The 20,944-nt window shown below is 43.1% G+C and overlaps 1 protein-coding gene across 2 annotated transcripts in view; it reads right to left on the reverse strand.

Annotated features, from left to right (window-relative positions):
• RIMS1 (regulating synaptic membrane exocytosis 1) overlaps positions 1-20,944 on the reverse strand; it is a 460,575-nt gene that overhangs the window by 295,895 nt on the left and 143,736 nt on the right. For both annotated transcript variants that reach the window (XM_077487395.1, XM_077487390.1), the window contains 2 exons: positions 20,073-20,226; positions 19,882-19,953 (listed from right to left, as the gene is read on the reverse strand). In XM_077487395.1, the coding sequence (XP_077343521.1) occupies positions 19,882-19,953; positions 20,073-20,226 (226 nt within the window). The remainder of the gene's footprint in view (positions 1-19,881; positions 19,954-20,072; positions 20,227-20,944) is intronic.

Consider the following 20,944-nt stretch of genomic DNA (forward strand, 5'->3'; position numbering starts at 1 on the left):
TGATCTGCCCCCAGTAAAGCCATGCTGCTTTTGGTCGAGAAAGTTGTGTATTTTTAAGTGACTAATAATCCTTCTTTTCAGGAGTGAAATGGAATCTGCTATGAGAAGAAACAAATGCAAATCAAAATCATGTTTCATACTCTGCGATGACAAACATATCTTAATTCAAATCCCAAATCAGATTTTGCTGGTTATCCAAATGAGATACATTTTGATTTCCATTCCTTGGAGTACAGTACAGAACACAGTCATGGGTTATAGGTGTGTACCTTCAGGTATTGGAAACTAGCAAAGCTGGGCAACAGTTAACATAAGTAAACATAACTTTGCCAACAGGTCCAAACAACAAATGCCAACTTCCGCTGTCCCACTGTGAGAATCTTGTGGCCAAAAGCTGCATCTAAAGAAAACTGGACGTCCAATTGGTAAAACTTTGAAAAAATATGAACGCAAGAACTGGCGACAGTCTTACACAGCTAGGCTACAAAGACTTGATGCCAAAATGCCCAGGAAACACCCACCGATCTGGTGGACTAGGCATGTAAAAGTGCATGAGGATATTTTTCTTTGCGAATGTAAGCTTCTTCGATCAAATTACTTATCCTTTGTGCAATGGTTAACTTTAAAGCATGATGTCCCTTGCGCGGGCTCAAAGACAGGACAAACAGGGAATCCATGAAGGGAAACACAGAACCAGGCACTGGGATTAGTGGAATAAAAGAGGCAACACTTTATTGACAATAGCACACTTACAGATGAATTACTGGAAGTCAATCATTAAACCGGCATCAAGCAAGCAGCAAGTAAACATGCACAGGGGGACAGATTAAACAGCAGCCAACGTGGAGGAGCCAGGAGTCCTGCCAACAGGAAGGAGAACCAGTGGCTTCCATGACTGCAGACGGAGCTTGGGGTGACTGTGGCCGTGGAAGCCACTGGTTCTCCTTACTCTTGGCGAGACTCCTGGCTCCTCCGCACTGGCTGCTATTTGATCTAGCTTTGCTAGTTTCCAATACCTGAAGGTACACACCTATAACCCATGGCTGTGTCCTGTACTGTATTTCAAGATATAGAAATCAAAAGGTATCTTTTTAAAATTACCAGTGCAATCTGATTAGTGAAATACAGTACAGGACACTCCGCTGTTTAAGTTCTCTGTTCTTATGATCTCCCTATTGCTTGCTACAAAATTCCACTGTTCAGGCTATGGTGGTGAGCCACCAGTATAACAAATCAAGAGAAGGAGCCTGCTTACTTCCAAGCTGACAGGAGATTAAGTCGGAGTATTGAATGGAATTGGGTGAATGGTACTGCTCTGAAAAAATACCATTATGCCTGGAGCTCTTATGGAGAATCACATTGTGGAATCTCTTGGATCTCAATTCTTGTATATATGCTCTTAGTGCAAGGACTGTTTTTTCTGTGAAAAAGATGTTTACTTGGCATCTGCCCAGAATCAATCCCAAGTATCCAAGGTGAAGGGAAGGCTGGAAAGTAAGTTTGTTAAAATTAATCGCCCAGCAAAAGGCCTGGAGCATCTGAATTGTCCTGTCATGGTCGTTCCCGGAATCCAGTGACTCGTGGAAGGCCTGTCCACGTTATCTCTTCGTTCAGAGCCAATAGGTACCCATGGGCGCGCGTTGGCGCGAACGAACGCACACGGGTGCTTATAGGTACGAGCGGGTGCACGCGGGTGCGCGATGTGGCGAACGAGCGCACGCTGGTGCGCGAGGGCACGAACGGGCGCACGCGGGTGCGCGGGGTCACGAACGGCTGCACGGTTTTGCACGGGCACGCACAAACACGCCGTGCGACCGTTCTTGGCGCCCAAAGGGCTATTTAAGGAACCTGTTACAGTCTCCCAGTGCTGTCCAGTCTACAGCGTTCCTGTGATTTACCTCTGTTACCTGATTGTTCCTGCCCTGATCTACCCGGCCTGTTCCTGACTACTCCTGCTTGCTGCCAGCCTTGACCCTCGGACCGTTAGACCACGCTTCTGCCTTCTCCTTGTACTTCTGCTGCCTGCCCGTTGACGACCCGGCCTGTGTTTGACCCTGTTGTTTGCCAGCTGATCCAGCCTGCCATCTGTGACCGCTGCTGCCTGTTGCCTGCCTGCCAGCTGCTCCAGTCTGCCATCAGTGTCCACTGCTGCTTGCTGCCTGCCTGCCAGCCGCTCCAGTACTACCACCTGTACCTGCTGCCAGCCGCTGACTGTTCACCAGCTGTTCCAGAACTACCAGCCTGCTCCCGCTTCTGTCTGACGCCAGTTCCAGGGCCATACCTACCATCCTCTGCTTGTCACTTGTGCCCTCTGACCTCAAGAGTCCCTGTTCCCACTCTCAGGGGATCTCGAGCCAGAGGCTTACGAGAGGCCGCTCCCTGCACTCCGGGCTCCAACCACCAGGTACGTGACATGTCCTGTGGGTATTTTCCAAAAGCTGGAAGAGAGATAAGTGCTTAAAAAGAAGGTACTCTAGATAGCCTGTTACTTGGATACCCTGGGTTCTGGGAGTAGAGGATAAGCAGAAGGGCAGTGTGACAAACCGGAAGTAATTGTCTGTCACTGCAAAGAGCAGAAAGCTCTAATAAAGTGGGTAAATGGGAACATGCAGACATTTATCTTAGATGCCCAAGTATGCAAAGTATTTCCTTTGTCGCAGGGAGGCAATTACTGACCTTGCATATTCCATGCGTCTGCAATGTTCAGAATTTGAAGGCTTCTGTTGAAGGATTTTAAAGAGGAATTCCAGGTATGTAAATATGTATAAACCATATCTGGACAATGCCCCTGGAAGCTGGAAATCACAGACGTAAACAATGCTACTTCAATGAGCTTCACTTGCTTCCGGCATCTGTGCTGAATGGCTGGCCTGCTGCATTCTGAACACGGGAGGTTGGCAGCTTGGCAGGGTGCCATTCATAGAATGCTCTGCATTTTTGGAATTAATGCAAAGCATTCTCTGATTGGACGAGGCAGAAAGTGTGATGTCACCACCCCACCTCTTCACTTCATCCAATCCATTAGACCAAAATTCAAGTGGGGCAAAGAAGTCAGTGATTTTCAGCTTGCAGGGGCATCGGCCAGTTATGGTATATACATATGTATAAATCACTCATATATGCAATTACTCCATTGGGCTTTAGCACCATAAAGAGGTTTGAGTAGAATGCTTTGAACCTGTCTTGTTGTGGCAATGGCACAACAAATCCCTGGGACAAGAGATGGTTCAGGGCATTCTGCAAATCTAACTATCCTTGGGCATTTTTTTGCTGATCTAAAAGAAGAAAGCGGTGAGGTGGTAGAGCTTTGAACTCTATTTTGTATAACCCACAGGTCTGTGGCCCAGAAAGAGGCAAACTGTAACAGACTTTTCCCACACTCTTAGGACTGAGGGTGCCTCTACATTGTTAAGAGGGCTTTGTGGAAGGCTTGATGGCCTTGGTGGGCCATGTCATGTGCAGAAAGGAAGGGCTGAATTTAGATTTTGATGTTGAAGCCTGGCTGCAGAGGATAGGTGATCTGCATTTAGAGGAGCTAGGGGCTCCTAAGGAGAAAGTGTTTGGGGTCTTCTGCTGTAAAAGTAAAATCTTCCTACCTGTGACCTCTTTGAGGAATTGCTTACCAAACAGATGTTTTCATTAAAAAGGCACGTGAGGTGCCTTTTACAGGCAGCTTCATCTGTCCATGCTTTTAGTCATAAGATTTTTCACATGTGAATGTAAATTAGGACCATTTTGGAAATGTATCTCATGACAAGTTCTATGCATTCACACAAAAAAAGCAGAAGGAAATTGCTGTAATTGCTCTCCACCAACAGGATCCTAGAATACAGGGTCATGTTGGTTGTTCATTGCCCTAGTCCAGTTAGCTGTAGTTTGTTATACTGAAATGGCATTAATAGCTGGTTGGAGTGCTGGGCTTGCAAGAGCAAAGACGGCCTTTAACCGCTTTGCGACCACCATGTGCCAATGTACGTTGGCAGAATGGCATGGGTGCACAAAAGGGAGTATCCGTACGTCCCTTTGAAAATCCCAGGCTAGCGAGCATGAGCCTGCTGTGGGAGCGTGCCCGCAGATCCCGTGGACTCAATGTCACAGCATCCACTACATCACTACAAACTGCCAACTCAGATACTCTCTACTATACTTCTATACTTTGAGAGAAGCCACCTTACAGGTAAAGTCATACAAGAGAATTCTGAAGAGCCAAGAGAACCAGATTAAGATCACAAGGAGATAGAGGGGAATAAACAGGTAAAGAGATGTGAGCTACTCCCTGAACAAAACCTAGCAAAATATGGTGCCTGTGATATGCACAACCTGATACAGATCATTATGATTACAGAGAATTCTTCTGTCTATTCTGATGTGCTGCCACACGTGTTTATTGTTGTTTATTCACATGTACTATATCTCTTTACTTTAACCTACTTGAACTTTACTTGAAGCAACATTTTGAGGCCACTAGGAGTGTGTTGATGAAACCTTGGATTGGACACTGTCAGACCCAGTTACTCCAAAGACTTTGTAGGTTGAGGATTCAACAGAATTACTGCAGAACCAATACCATCCACTGGATATTGGCTCATAGGGACAGGGAGCATTGATCCTGTAAAAGGGGATAGTCCAGTTACCCTATGATGTGGATCCCCTGAGAGAAGAGCCAGACCCAGGGAGCAACATGTGGAGAGGTCATATGAAGAACTGGTAATACTGATCACCTACTGTAAAACGCTAATAGCATTAACAAGGCAGAAATATGAGAATGTGCAGGTAAGCATCCTAGATGTATGATGAGACCTGAAAATTCCCAAGAAGAGGGGAGGCAATGACTGATCTGGCATTTTCAAGACAAAACTCCAGTCTTGGTTGGCTTGGTTGGACATGGATTCTTGCTTGTCCTAGACTTAGCATTGGAAGACTATGAGGCAAAATTGGAACTCTTTCTAACCTCAGGAGGTAGTAGCCCTACTGGTAGAGGTGCAAGCCTTTTTCTTTTGGGGGGAGGTGAGTACTTTTATCCCCGGTAATTTCCTTGAGGGACCAAAGAGGTGTTTCTTGCAGGGGAGTTCAGCTGACTATTATTAACCCTGAGATTTCTAAGCATTTGTGTACAGAGAAGGCTTAGAAACTTGGATGTGTGATGAAAGTGTGTCCGTCAAGCCATTCAAAGTTTTAGCTAACTATGATGGAGCTGGGATTTCTGTTTATACGCTTAGTCCAGACAGCACTAATCTGACAAACTGCCATAGATACTACAGGTTGCATGTCAGGGCCTGCCAGGGGGAATATAGCCTTAAGTAGGGCTTCTAACCTCTTATCTACCAGATTTTTGAACACAGGCTTAACCTCCAGGAGAGTAGTGAGGCTCTTTTTAAGGTAGCAAATAGCCGAGTTTACCACAGGAATTGGCCACTTCCAAAGGAAACTCCAATACTAAACAAGGGCATACAACTTCATGGCAAAACAAGGGCATATAGCCTCAGTCATCATGTTTTTTATGTGCCCTGTGCTAGAGTGAATGCTGCATTTTTCTGCAGCGCTTCTGTAGGCACCACAGGTCACTACAATGCAGCACTATACACCATGCTGTTAGTCTTAATGTTAAGCTTAACTTGATAATTGGCAGGGATGCCTAAAATGTTGCTAGATTACATATAACCTAATGAGCAATAAAGTTAGCTTGCTAGCTGCAACCCACTCAGTATACTCTCAAAGTAAATGGCTCATTGCAGTGATGCCTCCCTTATTGGACATCTGTGTCATAGGTTTTAATCGGACAAATAAAGCCTCTAGACTTTTCTACCTCCATATCTAACCTAAAGTGCTGTGTATTAAATGTATATTTGTAAAACAAATACAATGGGTATAAAAAATAACCCCCCTCCCCCCCTTTAAAATAATCTGATTTTGTTGCTTTTCAGCTTGAAATGAGGCAGACACAGTTTTTATTTTATCTAGCTGAATTTACTAGCACAACTTATAACATCCAAGTGAAAGATATAACATCAACATGACACAAAAAATAAATAAATTCAAAAACAGAAGCATGAGTTGTAAAAAGGATCACCCTCCTGTGTCAGTATTTGTTGGACCACATATTCCTTTAATTACAGCCTTTAGTCTGTTGGGATATGTCTCTACTAACATTGCATATCTAGACTTTGCAATATTTATTTGGTTAGTGCCAGTACCGCTAACACCCACACGCAAAGCATACACCTCCCGTAGTGCTATAGATCTGAACAATATCTGATCTGATCAGATCTATACTAGCGTCCCCAGCAGTTTAGGGTTCCAAAAAAACGCATTGTTAGCGGGATCAGCCCAGATACCTGCTAGCACCTGCGTTTTGCCCCTCTGCCCAGCCCACCCAAGTGCAGTATCGATCGATCACTGTCACTTACAAAACACTAAACACATAACTGCAGCGATCGCAGAGTCAGGCCTGATCCCTGCCATCGCTAACAGGTTTTTTGGTAGCATTTTATATTTAAATCTGGAAGGCAGTGCTTGGTTTTCGGGGTCCCGTACGTGGCTAGGCTCCCAAAAAGTCCCCCACATGTGGTATCCCCGTACTCGGGAGAAGCAGCAGAATTTATTTTGGGGTGTAATTTGACTTCTGCCCATAGCATGTGTGAGCAATATATCATTTAGTGACAACTTTGTGCAAAAAAAAAAAAAGTTTGTAATATTCCCGCAACTTTTGGCAAAATATAAAATATTCCATGGACTCAACATGCCTCTCAGTAAATAGCTTGGGGTGTCTACTTTCCAAAATGGGGTCATTTGGGGGGGGGGTTTGTGCTATTTTGGCATTTTATGGCCTTCGAAACTGTGATAGGTAGTGAGGAGTTAAATCAAAAATTTGCACCCTTAGAAATCCTGAAGGTGGTGATTGGTTTTTGGGGTGCCGTGCGCGACTAGACTCCCAAAAAGTCCCACACATGTGGTATCCCCATACTCGGGAGAAGTAGCGGAATATATTTTGGGGTGCAATTCCACATATAACCATGGCATGTGTGAGCAATATATCATTTTTTTTTTTTTTTGTCATTATTCAATCCCTTAGGACAAAAAAAATAAATATTCAATGGGCTCAACATACCCATCAGCAATTTCCTTGGGGTGTCTACTTTCCAAAATGGGGTAATTTGGGGGGGGTTTGTACTGCCCTGCCATTTTAGCACCTCAAGAAATGAGATAGGCAGTCATAAATTAAAAGCTGTGTAAATTCCAGAAAATGTACTCTAGTTTGTAGACGCTATAACTTTTGCGCAAACCAAAAAATATACGCTTATTGACTTTTTTTTTACTAAAGACATGTGGCTGAATAAATTTTGCCCTCAATGTATGACTAAAATTTAGTTTATTCGATTTTTCTTATAACAAAAAGAAGAAAATATCTTTTTTTTTCAAAATTTTCGCTCTTTTTCCATTTATATCGCAAAAAAAAAAAATCGCAGAGGCAATCAAATACCATCAAAAGAAAGCTCTATTTGTGGGAAGAAAAGGACGCAAAATTTCGTTTGGGTGCAATATTGCATGACCGCGCAATTACCAGTTAAAGCAGCGCAGTGCGAAATTGCAAAAAGACCTCTGGTCCTTAAGGTGTTTATTGGTCCGGAGCTGAAGTGGTTAATCTTCAACTGCTATGGTGCTGCACATGTGATTTGTTATGACACCATCCATTGGATGGTTTGATAGTTTGGCTGAGAGCACAGCCAATGTGCAGTTAGCATTCCCGGCATGCCTTTTTTTTTAACTGTTTAAATCCATGGGTTTACTTCTACTTTAAGCCCAGTGATCTTAATGTGGGGACAGTCCCAAAAGATACCTAGAAGTGTTTCCTGGGAGGGACAACCCCTAAAGCAGAGTGGGGATAGTGAGGGATAAAATGAGTTAAGTTTAGCAAGATACCATCTGTAGAGCAATTTGATGGCTGATTCTCTGATTGAGGTTGTTTTGGTGCATTTATGAAGATTTGTAAAAATAGAATTTTTTAGGTAGAATAAGAGGAAGGGCTCTAAAGAAAAATAAAAGTTTAGGTAGTATCATTTTTACAGCCACTATTCTGCCCGAGAATGAAATTTGGTATTATGACCATAGTTTAAATAGATTTTTAATACTGTTAAATAAGGGAGGGTAGTTTGCTTGGTATAATGTTTTATATGACGGTGTAATCTGAGTACCTTGATATCTAAACGAATCTGTGTTTCAATTGAATGAGAATTTGTCTTTAAGTGAAGATATTAAGGCTGGGGGAATATTGATTGGTAAGGCCAAGCACTTAGATAGATTTACACCCAGACCTGTCAGGTCATAAAAGATGTCAAGGGTTTTAGTTAAATTAGGTAGGGAGATGAGAGGGTCAGTTATAAATAGAAGCACATCGTCTGCATAAAGACTCAGTTTGTATTCTCTGGATCCCATAAGATATCCTTTAATATTTTTGTTATTTCTAATAGCACAGGCGAGGGGCTCTATCGCTAGGGCGAAAAGTAGAGGGGAGAGGGGGCAACCCTGTCTGGTACCTTTGGTCAGGGGAAAAAAGTTGTTGCCTGTGAGTTTGATACATGTTTGTGGGTTGTGATAGAGAGCCTTAAAGCCATGTAAGAAATCATTGTTAATGCCATATTTGGGGAGTAGTGTGTCAAGATATGACCAGGAAACGCTGTCAAAAGCTTTTTGTATATTAAGGCCAAGTAATAATGTGCATTTGGAATGTATGTTGGAGTCTTGAATGATATTTGAGGTCAGTCGTATGTTATCTGTTATTTGTCTGTTAGGAATGAAACCAGTTTGGTCAGGATTAACTAATGGGGAGATAACCGCAGATAATCTGTCAGCCAAAATACGGCCAAATATTTTTAGGTCGTTGTCAATAACCGATATTGGGTAGAAGTTTTGAGGGGTGGAGTGGTCTTTATTTGGTTTGGGAAGAAGGGACATGTTAGCTAAAAGCATTTCAGATGGGAAATGGCCGCCTATCAATATATTATTGTATAGTTTAGTAAGGTGTGAGGTAATAGTAGAGGCACATTTTTTATAGTACGATGTGGAGTACCCGTCCGGTCCTGGGGCTGTGGAAATCTTTAGTGTTCCAATGATTCCGTTAACTTCTAGATCAGTGCAAGGGGCATCGAGAGATTAGATTTGATCCCTAGAGAGAGTGGGTAATGGAATGTCATTGAGCCAGTCTAGGGAGGATTGTTTGGGGGAGGATTGTGGTATGGAAAGAAGATTTTTATAGAAGTCTAAGAACAGTTTCATAACTTCCTTGAGATGGAACACTGTATTTCCAGAAGAGTTCCTTAATTTGTATGTGTGAGGTGGTTTCATGGATTGATTTAATTTTCTAGCAAACATGGTGGAATATGAATTGCTGTTGAGTAAAAATCTAGCTTTAGACCATCTAAGGGCTTTTTCGGTGTCCGATGTTAATATTGTGTCTAAGGTAGTGCGTTTCTCTGGAATTTAAGAAGGTCACTGGATGGGTTTTGGTTGTTTCTGTTATATAAATGGTCTAGATCTTTCGTGAGGGACCTAATGTCTGGTAGTTTGGATTTGTTTTTGGTTGAAGCAATGTTTATCAGGTGGCCTCTCATTACCACCTTATGTGCCATCCATATACTTGTAGGGGACATGTCTGGGGTTACGTTATGTGCAAAGTATTGCTCAAGATGAGATAGGATTTGTTGGTTGCTTGATGGATCAGTGAGCAAGGAATCGTTGATTCGCCATAAGTGTGTTGTGGTGGCTAGACCCATGCATGAAGTGTTAAAGAGACTATGTGGTGATCAGACCAAGGGCATGTATGGATATCTGCCTTAGTGGAATTGGCAAGATTGGGGTGCAGAAGATGTAATCGAGTTGAGCAAAGCTGTCGTGCGGGTGGGAATAGAATGTGTAGGATTTAATGCTCTTGATATGTTTTATCCCCCAAACCTTTCTCTATTTTTTTTACCCATCTCTGGACTCATTCCATTTTATCAAAATCTTTCTGTAAGTGAGGTCTCCAGAACTGGACACAGTGATCTAAATGAGGTCTCACTAAAGATCTATATAGGGGAATCAGGACCTCCTTCCTCCTGCTGGTGATCCCTCTAGTGATGCATCCTAGAATTCTATTTGCTTTTCCCACTGCCTGGTCACACACACTTTTTGCTCATTTTGCAATCATCTGAAATAAGTACACTGTATCCCCAATGTTGTACTCTCTCAGGGGATTATTTTTCCCTAGGTGGATTATTTTACATTTGGAAACATTGAACTGCAGTCTCCACTGTTTTGACCATTCTTACAGCAATGCCAAATCATGTTCCATGTTACAGACACCTCCAGGGATATCAACCCTATTACACACCTTTGTATCAATCATCAGCAACAAGACATACCTTGCCCAATAAATCTTTAGTTATATCACTTACATATAGATGAAATAGAACAGGACCTAGTACAGAGCCTTGTGGTACACCACTAGTGACTGGTTTCTGTTCTGAATGAATCCCATTTACAACTACACTCTGGTATTCATCCTTTAGCCAACTGCATATTAACTGAACTACCCAAGGGTTAAGTCCTAGCATGGACAACTTTTGTTTTAGATCACTATGTGGAACTGTATTAAATGCCTTGTGGAAATCAAGAGATGCTATGTCCACAGCACCACCCTGGTCCAAAACATTGGTCATATAGTCAAAAAATTCAATCAGCTTACTCTGACATGATCTGCCCCCAGTAAAGCCATGCTGCTTTTGGTCGAGAAAGTTGTGTATTTTTAAGTGACTAATAATCCTTCTTTTCAGGAGTGAAATGGAATCTGCTATGAGAAGAAACAAATGCAAATCAAAATCATGTTTCATACTCTGCGATGACAAACATATCTTAATTCAAATCCCAAATCAGATTTTGCTGGTTATCCAAATGAGATACATTTTGATTTCCATTCCTTGGAGTACAGTACAGAACACAGTCATGGGTTATAGGTGTGTACCTTCAGGTATTGGAAACTAGCAAAGCTGGGCAACAGTTAACATAAGTAAACATAACTTTGCCAACAGGTCCAAACAACAAATGCCAACTTCCGCTGTCCCACTGTGAGAATCTTGTGGCCAAAAGCTGCATCTAAAGAAAACTGGACGTCCAATTGGTAAAACTTTGAAAAAATATGAACGCAAGAACTGGCGACAGTCTTACACAGCTAGGCTACAAAGACTTGATGCCAAAATGCCCAGGAAACACCCACCGATCTGGTGGACTAGGCATGTAAAAGTGCATGAGGATATTTTTCTTTGCGAATGTAAGCTTCTTCGATCAAATTACTTATCCTTTGTGCAATGGTTAACTTTAAAGCATGATGTCCCTTGCGCGGGCTCAAAGACAGGACAAACAGGGAATCCATGAAGGGAAACACAGAACCAGGCACTGGGATTAGTGGAATAAAAGAGGCAACACTTTATTGACAATAGCACACTTACAGATGAATTACTGGAAGTCAATCATTAAACCGGCATCAAGCAAGCAGCAAGTAAACATGCACAGGGGGACAGATTAAACAGCAGCCAACGTGGAGGAGCCAGGAGTCCTGCCAACAGGAAGGAGAACCAGTGGCTTCCATGACTGCAGACGGAGCTTGGGGTGACTGTGGCCGTGGAAGCCACTGGTTCTCCTTACTCTTGGCGAGACTCCTGGCTCCTCCGCACTGGCTGCTATTTGATCTAGCTTTGCTAGTTTCCAATACCTGAAGGTACACACCTATAACCCATGGCTGTGTCCTGTACTGTATTTCAAGATATAGAAATCAAAAGGTATCTTTTTAAAATTACCAGTGCAATCTGATTAGTGAAATACAGTACAGGACACTCCGCTGTTTAAGTTCTCTGTTCTTATGATCTCCCTATTGCTTGCTACAAAATTCCACTGTTCAGGCTATGGTGGTGAGCCACCAGTATAACAAATCAAGAGAAGGAGCCTGCTTACTTCCAAGCTGACAGGAGATTAAGTCGGAGTATTGAATGGAATTGGGTGAATGGTACTGCTCTGAAAAAATACCATTATGCCTGGAGCTCTTATGGAGAATCACATTGTGGAATCTCTTGGATCTCAATTCTTGTATATATGCTCTTAGTGCAAGGACTGTTTTTTCTGTGAAAAAGATGTTTACTTGGCATCTGCCCAGAATCAATCCCAAGTATCCAAGGTGAAGGGAAGGCTGGAAAGTAAGTTTGTTAAAATTAATCGCCCAGCAAAAGGCCTGGAGCATCTGAATTGTCCTGTCATGGTCGTTCCCGGAATCCAGTGACTCGTGGAAGGCCTGTCCACGTTATCTCTTCGTTCAGAGCCAATAGGTACCCATGGGCGCGCGTTGGCGCGAACGAACGCACACGGGTGCTTATAGGTACGAGCGGGTGCACGCGGGTGCGCGATGTGGCGAACGAGCGCACGCTGGTGCGCGAGGGCACGAACGGGCGCACGCGGGTGCGCGGGGTCACGAACGGCTGCACGGTTTTGCACGGGCACGCACAAACACGCCGTGCGACCGTTCTTGGCGCCCAAAGGGCTATTTAAGGAACCTGTTACAGTCTCCCAGTGCTGTCCAGTCTACAGCGTTCCTGTGATTTACCTCTGTTACCTGATTGTTCCTGCCCTGATCTACCCGGCCTGTTCCTGACTACTCCTGCTTGCTGCCAGCCTTGACCCTCGGACCGTTAGACCACGCTTCTGCCTTCTCCTTGTACTTCTGCTGCCTGCCCGTTGACGACCCGGCCTGTGTTTGACCCTGTTGTTTGCCAGCTGATCCAGCCTGCCATCTGTGACCGCTGCTGCCTGTTGCCTGCCTGCCAGCTGCTCCAGTCTGCCATCAGTGTCCACTGCTGCTTGCTGCCTGCCTGCCAGCCGCTCCAGTACTACCACCTGTACCTGCTGCCAGCCGCTGACTGTTCACCAGCTGTTCCAGAACTACCAGCCTGCTCCCGCTTCTGTCTGACGCCAGTTCCAGGGCCATACCTACCATCCTCTGCTTGTCACTTGTGCCCTCTGACCTCAAGAGTCCCTGTTCCCACTCTCAGGGGATCTCGAGCCAGAGGCTTACGAGAGGCCGCTCCCTGCACTCCGGGCTCCAACCACCAGGTACGTGACATGTCCTGTGGGTATTTTCCAAAAGCTGGAAGAGAGATAAGTGCTTAAAAAGAAGGTACTCTAGATAGCCTGTTACTTGGATACCCTGGGTTCTGGGAGTAGAGGATAAGCAGAAGGGCAGTGTGACAAACCGGAAGTAATTGTCTGTCACTGCAAAGAGCAGAAAGCTCTAATAAAGTGGGTAAATGGGAACATGCAGACATTTATCTTAGATGCCCAAGTATGCAAAGTATTTCCTTTGTCGCAGGGAGGCAATTACTGACCTTGCATATTCCATGCGTCTGCAATGTTCAGAATTTGAAGGCTTCTGTTGAAGGATTTTAAAGAGGAATTCCAGGTATGTAAATATGTATAAACCATATCTGGACAATGCCCCTGGAAGCTGGAAATCACAGACGTAAACAATGCTACTTCAATGAGCTTCACTTGCTTCCGGCATCTGTGCTGAATGGCTGGCCTGCTGCATTCTGAACACGGGAGGTTGGCAGCTTGGCAGGGTGCCATTCATAGAATGCTCTGCATTTTTGGAATTAATGCAAAGCATTCTCTGATTGGACGAGGCAGAAAGTGTGATGTCACCACCCCACCTCTTCACTTCATCCAATCCATTAGACCAAAATTCAAGTGGGGCAAAGAAGTCAGTGATTTTCAGCTTGCAGGGGCATCGGCCAGTTATGGTATATACATATGTATAAATCACTCATATATGCAATTACTCCATTGGGCTTTAGCACCATAAAGAGGTTTGAGTAGAATGCTTTGAACCTGTCTTGTTGTGGCAATGGCACAACAAATCCCTGGGACAAGAGATGGTTCAGGGCATTCTGCAAATCTAACTATCCTTGGGCATTTTTTTGCTGATCTAAAAGAAGAAAGCGGTGAGGTGGTAGAGCTTTGAACTCTATTTTGTATAACCCACAGGTCTGTGGCCCAGAAAGAGGCAAACTGTAACAGACTTTTCCCACACTCTTAGGACTGAGGGTGCCTCTACATTGTTAAGAGGGCTTTGTGGAAGGCTTGATGGCCTTGGTGGGCCATGTCATGTGCAGAAAGGAAGGGCTGAATTTAGATTTTGATGTTGAAGCCTGGCTGCAGAGGATAGGTGATCTGCATTTAGAGGAGCTAGGGGCTCCTAAGGAGAAAGTGTTTGGGGTCTTCTGCTGTAAAAGTAAAATCTTCCTACCTGTGACCTCTTTGAGGAATTGCTTACCAAACAGATGTTTTCATTAAAAAGGCACGTGAGGTGCCTTTTACAGGCAGCTTCATCTGTCCATGCTTTTAGTCATAAGATTTTTCACATGTGAATGTAAATTAGGACCATTTTGGAAATGTATCTCATGACAAGTTCTATGCATTCACACAAAAAAAGCAGAAGGAAATTGCTGTAATTGCTCTCCACCAACAGGATCCTAGAATACAGGGTCATGTTGGTTGTTCATTGCCCTAGTCCAGTTAGCTGTAGTTTGTTATACTGAAATGGCATTAATAGCTGGTTGGAGTGCTGGGCTTGCAAGAGCAAAGACGGCCTTTAACCGCTTTGCGACCACCATGTGCCAATGTACGTTGGCAGAATGGCATGGGTGCACAAAAGGGAGTATCCGTACGTCCCTTTGAAAATCCCAGGCTAGCGAGCATGAGCCTGCTGTGGGAGCGTGCCCGCAGATCCCGTGGACTCAATGTCACAGCATCCACTACATCACTACAAACTGCCAACTCAGATACTCTCTACTATACTTCTATACTTTGAGAGAAGCCACCTTACAGGTAAAGTCATACAAGAGAATTCTGAAGAGCCAAGAGAACCAGATTAAGATCACAAGGAGATAGAGGGGAATAAACAGGTAAAGAGATGTGAGCTACTCCCTGAACAAAACCTAGCAAAATATGGTGCCTGTGATATGCACAACCTGATACAGATCATTATGATTACAGAGAATTCTTCTGTCTATTCTGATGTGCTGCCACACGTGTTTATTGTTGTTTATTCACATGTACTATATCTCTTTACTTTAACCTACTTGAACTTTACTTGAAGCAACATTTTGAGGCCACTAGGAGTGTGTTGATGAAACCTTGGATTGGACACTGTCAGACCCAGTTACTCCAAAGACTTTGTAGGTTGAGGATTCAACAGAATTACTGCAGAACCAATACCATCCACTGGATATTGGCTCATAGGGACAGGGAGCATTGATCCTGTAAAAGGGGATAGTCCAGTTACCCTATGATGTGGATCCCCTGAGAGAAGAGCCAGACCCAGGGAGCAACATGTGGAGAGGTCATATGAAGAACTGGTAATACTGATCACCTACTGTAAAACGCTAATAGCATTAACAAGGCAGAAATATGAGAATGTGCAGGTAAGCATCCTAGATGTATGATGAGACCTGAAAATTCCCAAGAAGAGGGGAGGCAATGACTGATCTGGCATTTTCAAGACAAAACTCCAGTCTTGGTTGGCTTGGTTGGACATGGATTCTTGCTTGTCCTAGACTTAGCATTGGAAGACTATGAGGCAAAATTGGAACTCTTTCTAACCTCAGGAGGTAGTAGCCCTACTGGTAGAGGTGCAAGCCTTTTTCTTTTGGGGGGAGGTGAGTACTTTTATCCCCGGTAATTTCCTTGAGGGACCAAAGAGGTGTTTCTTGCAGGGGAGTTCAGCTGACTATTATTAACCCTGAGATTTCTAAGCATTTGTGTACAGAGAAGGCTTAGAAACTTGGATGTGTGATGAAAGTGTGTCCGTCAAGCCATTCAAAGTTTTAGCTAACTATGATGGAGCTGGGATTTCTGTTTATACGCTTAGTCCAGACAGCACTAATCTGACAAACTGCCATAGATACTACAGGTTGCATGTCAGGGCCTGCCAGGGGGAATATAGCCTTAAGTAGGGCTTCTAACCTCTTATCTACCAGATTTTTGAACACAGGCTTAACCTCCAGGAGAGTAGTGAGGCTCTTTTTAAGGTAGCAAATAGCCGAGTTTACCACAGGAATTGGCCACTTCCAAAGGAAACTCCAATACTAAACAAGGGCATACAACTTCATGGCAAAACAAGGGCATATAGCCTCAGTCATCATGTTTTTTATGTGCCCTGTGCTAGAGTGAATGCTGCATTTTTCTGCAGCGCTTCTGTAGGCACCACAGGTCACTACAATGCAGCACTATACACCATGCTGTTAGTCTTAATGTTAAGCTTAACTTGATAATTGGCAGGGATGCCTAAAATGTTGCTAGATTACATATAACCTAATGAGCAATAAAGTTAGCTTGCTAGCTGCAACCCACTCAGTATACTCTCAAAGTAAATGGCTCATTGCAGTGATGCCTCCCTTATTGGACATCTGTGTCATAGGTTTTAATCGGACAAATAAAGCCTCTAGACTTTTCTACCTCCATATCTAACCTAAAGTGCTGTGTATTAAATGTATATTTGTAAAACAAATACAATGGGTATAAAAAATAACCCCCCTCCCCCCCTTTAAAATAATCTGATTTTGTTGCTTTTCAGCTTGAAATGAGGCAGACACAGTTTTTATTTTATCTAGCTGAATTTACTAGCACAACTTATAACATCCAAGTGAAAGATATAACATCAACATGACACAAAAAATAAATAAATTCAAAAACAGAAGCATGAGTTGTAAAAAGGATCACCCTCCTGTGTCAGTATTTGTTGGACCACATATTCCTTTAATTACAGCCTTTAGTCTGTTGGGATATGTCTCTACTAACATTGCATATCTAGACTTTGCAATATTTACCCACTCTTCTTTGCAGACCTGCTTAAGTTCAGTTAAATTTGATGGTGAATGTTTGTAGTCTACAAGTCATTCCATAGATTTTCAATGTGGTTTAAAGTCTGGGCTCTGATGAAGCCATGCAAGGACATTTGCCTTTTTCTCCTTCAACCACTGTGTGATCATTTTTGCTGTGTGCTTTGAGTCATTGTCAAAATGTCTTCCCATTGATATCTTTTTGGCAGAGGGCAGCAGATTTTTCTCAAGAATTTGATGGTATTTTGCCCCATCCATTTTGCTTCTATCCTGGCAAATGCTCCAGTCCCTGACATGTTGGTGGTATACCGTATTTGCCGGCGTATAAGACGACCCGGCATATAAGACGACCCCCTAAAAACCTGCACAGTTAAAATGTTTTGCCTGTACTTACCGTTTAAGACGACCCCCGATTCCGAGGCTTCCGACGCTTCATATCCCTCTTCTTCTTCGTTCTTGCTGGAGCCATTTCCTTCTTCCTTCTGGTGCTGGAGCCAATCACGGCGAGCAATGTATTCTATTAATGAATACAAAGCCTGCTGGGATTGGCGGAGGCTGTTACATCATCAGCCCGCGCCTCACTCTCAAAGCCAATCGGAGCAGGCTACTGTGTGTAGCCTGCTCGGATTGGCAGAGATTGCTGCTCCAATCCGAGCAGGCTCTGTATTCATTTGAATACATCGCTCACTGGGATTGGTTCAGTGGTATATACTGTATGTAGCCGAAGCTACATACAGTATTACCGGACAGCCAGAAGGCATCCCAGCAGCGGACCCGGCGTATAAGACGACCCCTCCTTTTTGCTCAGTTTTTTTAAGTGTAAAAGGTCGTCTTATACGCCGGCAAATACGGTATTCACTTGGATGTTATGAGTTGCACTAGTAAATACAGTTGGATCAAAAAAAAAAGTTTTTTCTATACCCACTGTATAATATACGGAGTTGGTAACAGCAAAAACATGAAAGTATAATCACTGACAATTTCTGCAATTCTCCTGGAGTTTGAGAAAAAAAAGAACATATTGGTTTTGTCTACAATGAACCTGTAATGCCACGTACACATGTTCGTAATTTTGGTCGGAAAAAGCTCTGATGGTTTTCCCAACGGAATTCCGACGGGATTTTGCTCAAGCTGTCTTGCAAACACACGGTCACACCAAATTCCGACCGTCAAGAACGCAGTGACGTACAGCACATATGACAGGACTAGAAAAAGGAAGTTCAATACCAAGTAGCCAATAGCTTCCATCTCATAGTTGAATCTGAGCATGCGTGAGCTTTTGCGCATCGGAATTGCATACACAGGATAGGAATTTCCATCTGAAAAATTAGGAAACCTGCTCTCAATCTTTTGCTGGCAGAAATTCGCCCAGCAAAATTCAGATGGAGCATACACATGGTCGCATTTTCCGACGAAAAGCTCTCATTGGTCTTTTATGCTGAATGAAATTCCGATCGTGTGTACACAGCATTAGCATATATTACGATTTTATTTATCCAAATAAAGGTAAAGAAGAAAAATTAAGTGTGTAGTGCCAATGTTTGAAACAGCATTATAGACTGAAAACTTGTAATTTGTACCATATTTGTGCATCCCAACCATAAACCAAACCAAAAAAAACGCTTACTGCATTTTACAGAGAAAAAATTTACCACTACATAAATGCATCTACCAACTGCTTTTTTTTAAGGCACATGTAAAAATGTTCATATTAACAGTAATTTAAAGGAGCCGTATGGCCAAAGCGCATTTGGTCATACTTTTATTGTGGGTCACAGGAGTGCACTACTGTGATCCAGATTCAGCCAACAGCGAGCTAAAGCCCGTTGTTGGCAGACATCACAGAGCCAGTCCAGCCTCTGCAGGGATCCCAGACGCCTGACTGGCAGCTGGCTAAGCCTCTCAGCATACCCCACCATTCCCCACCAGAAGTGTACTCAATCTAAAATCTGGGATCTTTCTTTTGGTTTTAGTGCTTTGCTATAAAGACACAGAAAATAATAAAAACTTGACAGAGGCCCCAGCCTTCCTTTCTCTATAAAAAATTGTAAAAAAATATTTTGTTTTAGATAAACTTGAAATAAAATGAAGGGTTGGGAGATACAACTTCACCTGCTACATTTCTCCAGTTCAAAGACTTTACATACAGTGAAGCTGAAGAGTCAGCTTTACTTCCCTGGACCTTCCATCCTGCTAAAAATTATTTAAAACATGAACGTAGATGGACGGGATAAAAGTCAGTGAGTGAGAGAGTAAGAGTGAATGAATGTGTGAGTGAGAAAAAATGTAAACACAGAAACAGTCATACATGAGTTAGTAAAATGTAATGGATGTTCTGCCAATGGTTGGTAATAGTTTTAATGTACAGTATGCAGACAACTAAAAATCCCAAAAGCCATACCGTCACGGCAAAAAGTATATCCTACACCTACAGAAGCAATAAGACTTTGAAAGCAATTGCTATAGGCATCAGTGGTGGCATATCAGAATTTCTATTTTGTATCTGAATTTTTGCAAACTATAAATTGCCAGCCATGCATCATGCACTGTTAACACTACCGTGCAGCAGCAACGTTCCATGGGAACTACAGACTAGTTAATTCCACAAGCAGAACAAATAAACAAATAAGACAAATCTATGCGTTTCAGAACATTAATTGATGTCATGGTGTTCACGCTCTAAAATCAATGTTGCATTTATTAGCTCAGAGCATTGTGAAGCAAAATCTTTAATAACCCCATATTTTATCATTTTAATGATAAATCAAAGCAGATTTGAGTACACAGTGTTGGTAATCATTTAATCCATGTAACTGCAAAATAGGAATCTTAATCACATTCAGTATTTTATTACTAGTCTCCACAATACACTGAATCTCCAAAATGAACATCCTACAAAATTTTTAATTAGTGAAACAAAAGCAATAAAGCAAAGAAGATAGGACCATGCCTTTTACCAACGCACCTGGAGGCACAACTCCAATACCATCATCAACATCAAAATCTGAGAAGTCACTATCATTGATTCGCTGAGATCCTGTACAACAGCAAACCAGTATAGGTGGTCATTTCAAGAAGAGGAATGATGCACATAGCAATTAGCAGACATTTTTTTACCTGGAATGAAATAGCCATTTCCCACTGTTGCACACTTACTTTGTAATTTTTTGCTAGAATTCTCCCCATGTACATGTCTCCTTGGCATAAAAGGTGATGGCTGAGGCAGAGGTAGTGAAGACTCATCATGTGTTTGCAGTTTATACCAGTGAGGTTCATCGTCTAATAGTGCAGTCTCTAGCTCTATGAGAATCTGAGAGGAAAGGTACATTGTGAGACAAGTCTTGCACATAAAGTAAAATAAACAACACTATTCTGTAACGTTAACACCATGCTAAATTCAAAAGGTCTGCTCACTTTTATTCTATGTTTTATATAATACTATGAAGCTGGACTAAGTAGGCTTCCTGTGCTGATTATAGGTAGAATTAAAGACTCTAAAAACATGGATTTCTAGCCGTGCAATCTCTATTGTGGGGAGCAGGGTTAGCCTGTCCATTAGTGGTGCAGGGGTGCTGCCCCCCATACATGTGTCCGCCCCCTAATCTACATGGGGGGGCACTGGACGCATGAATTCCAATTGAATTTTTTTTTTTGAAGCATGTGACTAGAGCCAGGGGCTCGAATAGGCTTCAAAAAAGAGTGGGCTCGGGGCACAGAAAAGGGGGTGATGGCTGATCGTCGCCCCCCCTCTCCTAGGGCAGTGATGGCGAACCTTGGCACCCCAACTACATTTCCCATGATGCTCAACTACACTGCAGAGTGCATGATCATCATGGGAAAAACATCTGGGGTGCCAAGGTTCACCATCACTGTCCTAGGGGGTTTGTTTGGGTGGGGTTATGATCGCCGCTGCAGGGGGGGGGGGGGGGTCTTAGTTTGTGTCGCCTCCCCAAAAAAAAGATTTGGGCACCAGCCACCAATGATGGGGAGGTGCAGATGTCTTCAGGCACAGGGAAAGTAAACCAGGG

This window comes from Lithobates pipiens, unplaced genomic scaffold (genome assembly GCF_037356315.1).
Source record: "Lithobates pipiens isolate NorthernLeopardFrog02 unplaced genomic scaffold, aLitPip1_a1.2 Scaffold_18, whole genome shotgun sequence".
Lineage (NCBI taxonomy): Eukaryota > Metazoa > Chordata > Amphibia > Anura > Ranidae > Lithobates > Lithobates pipiens.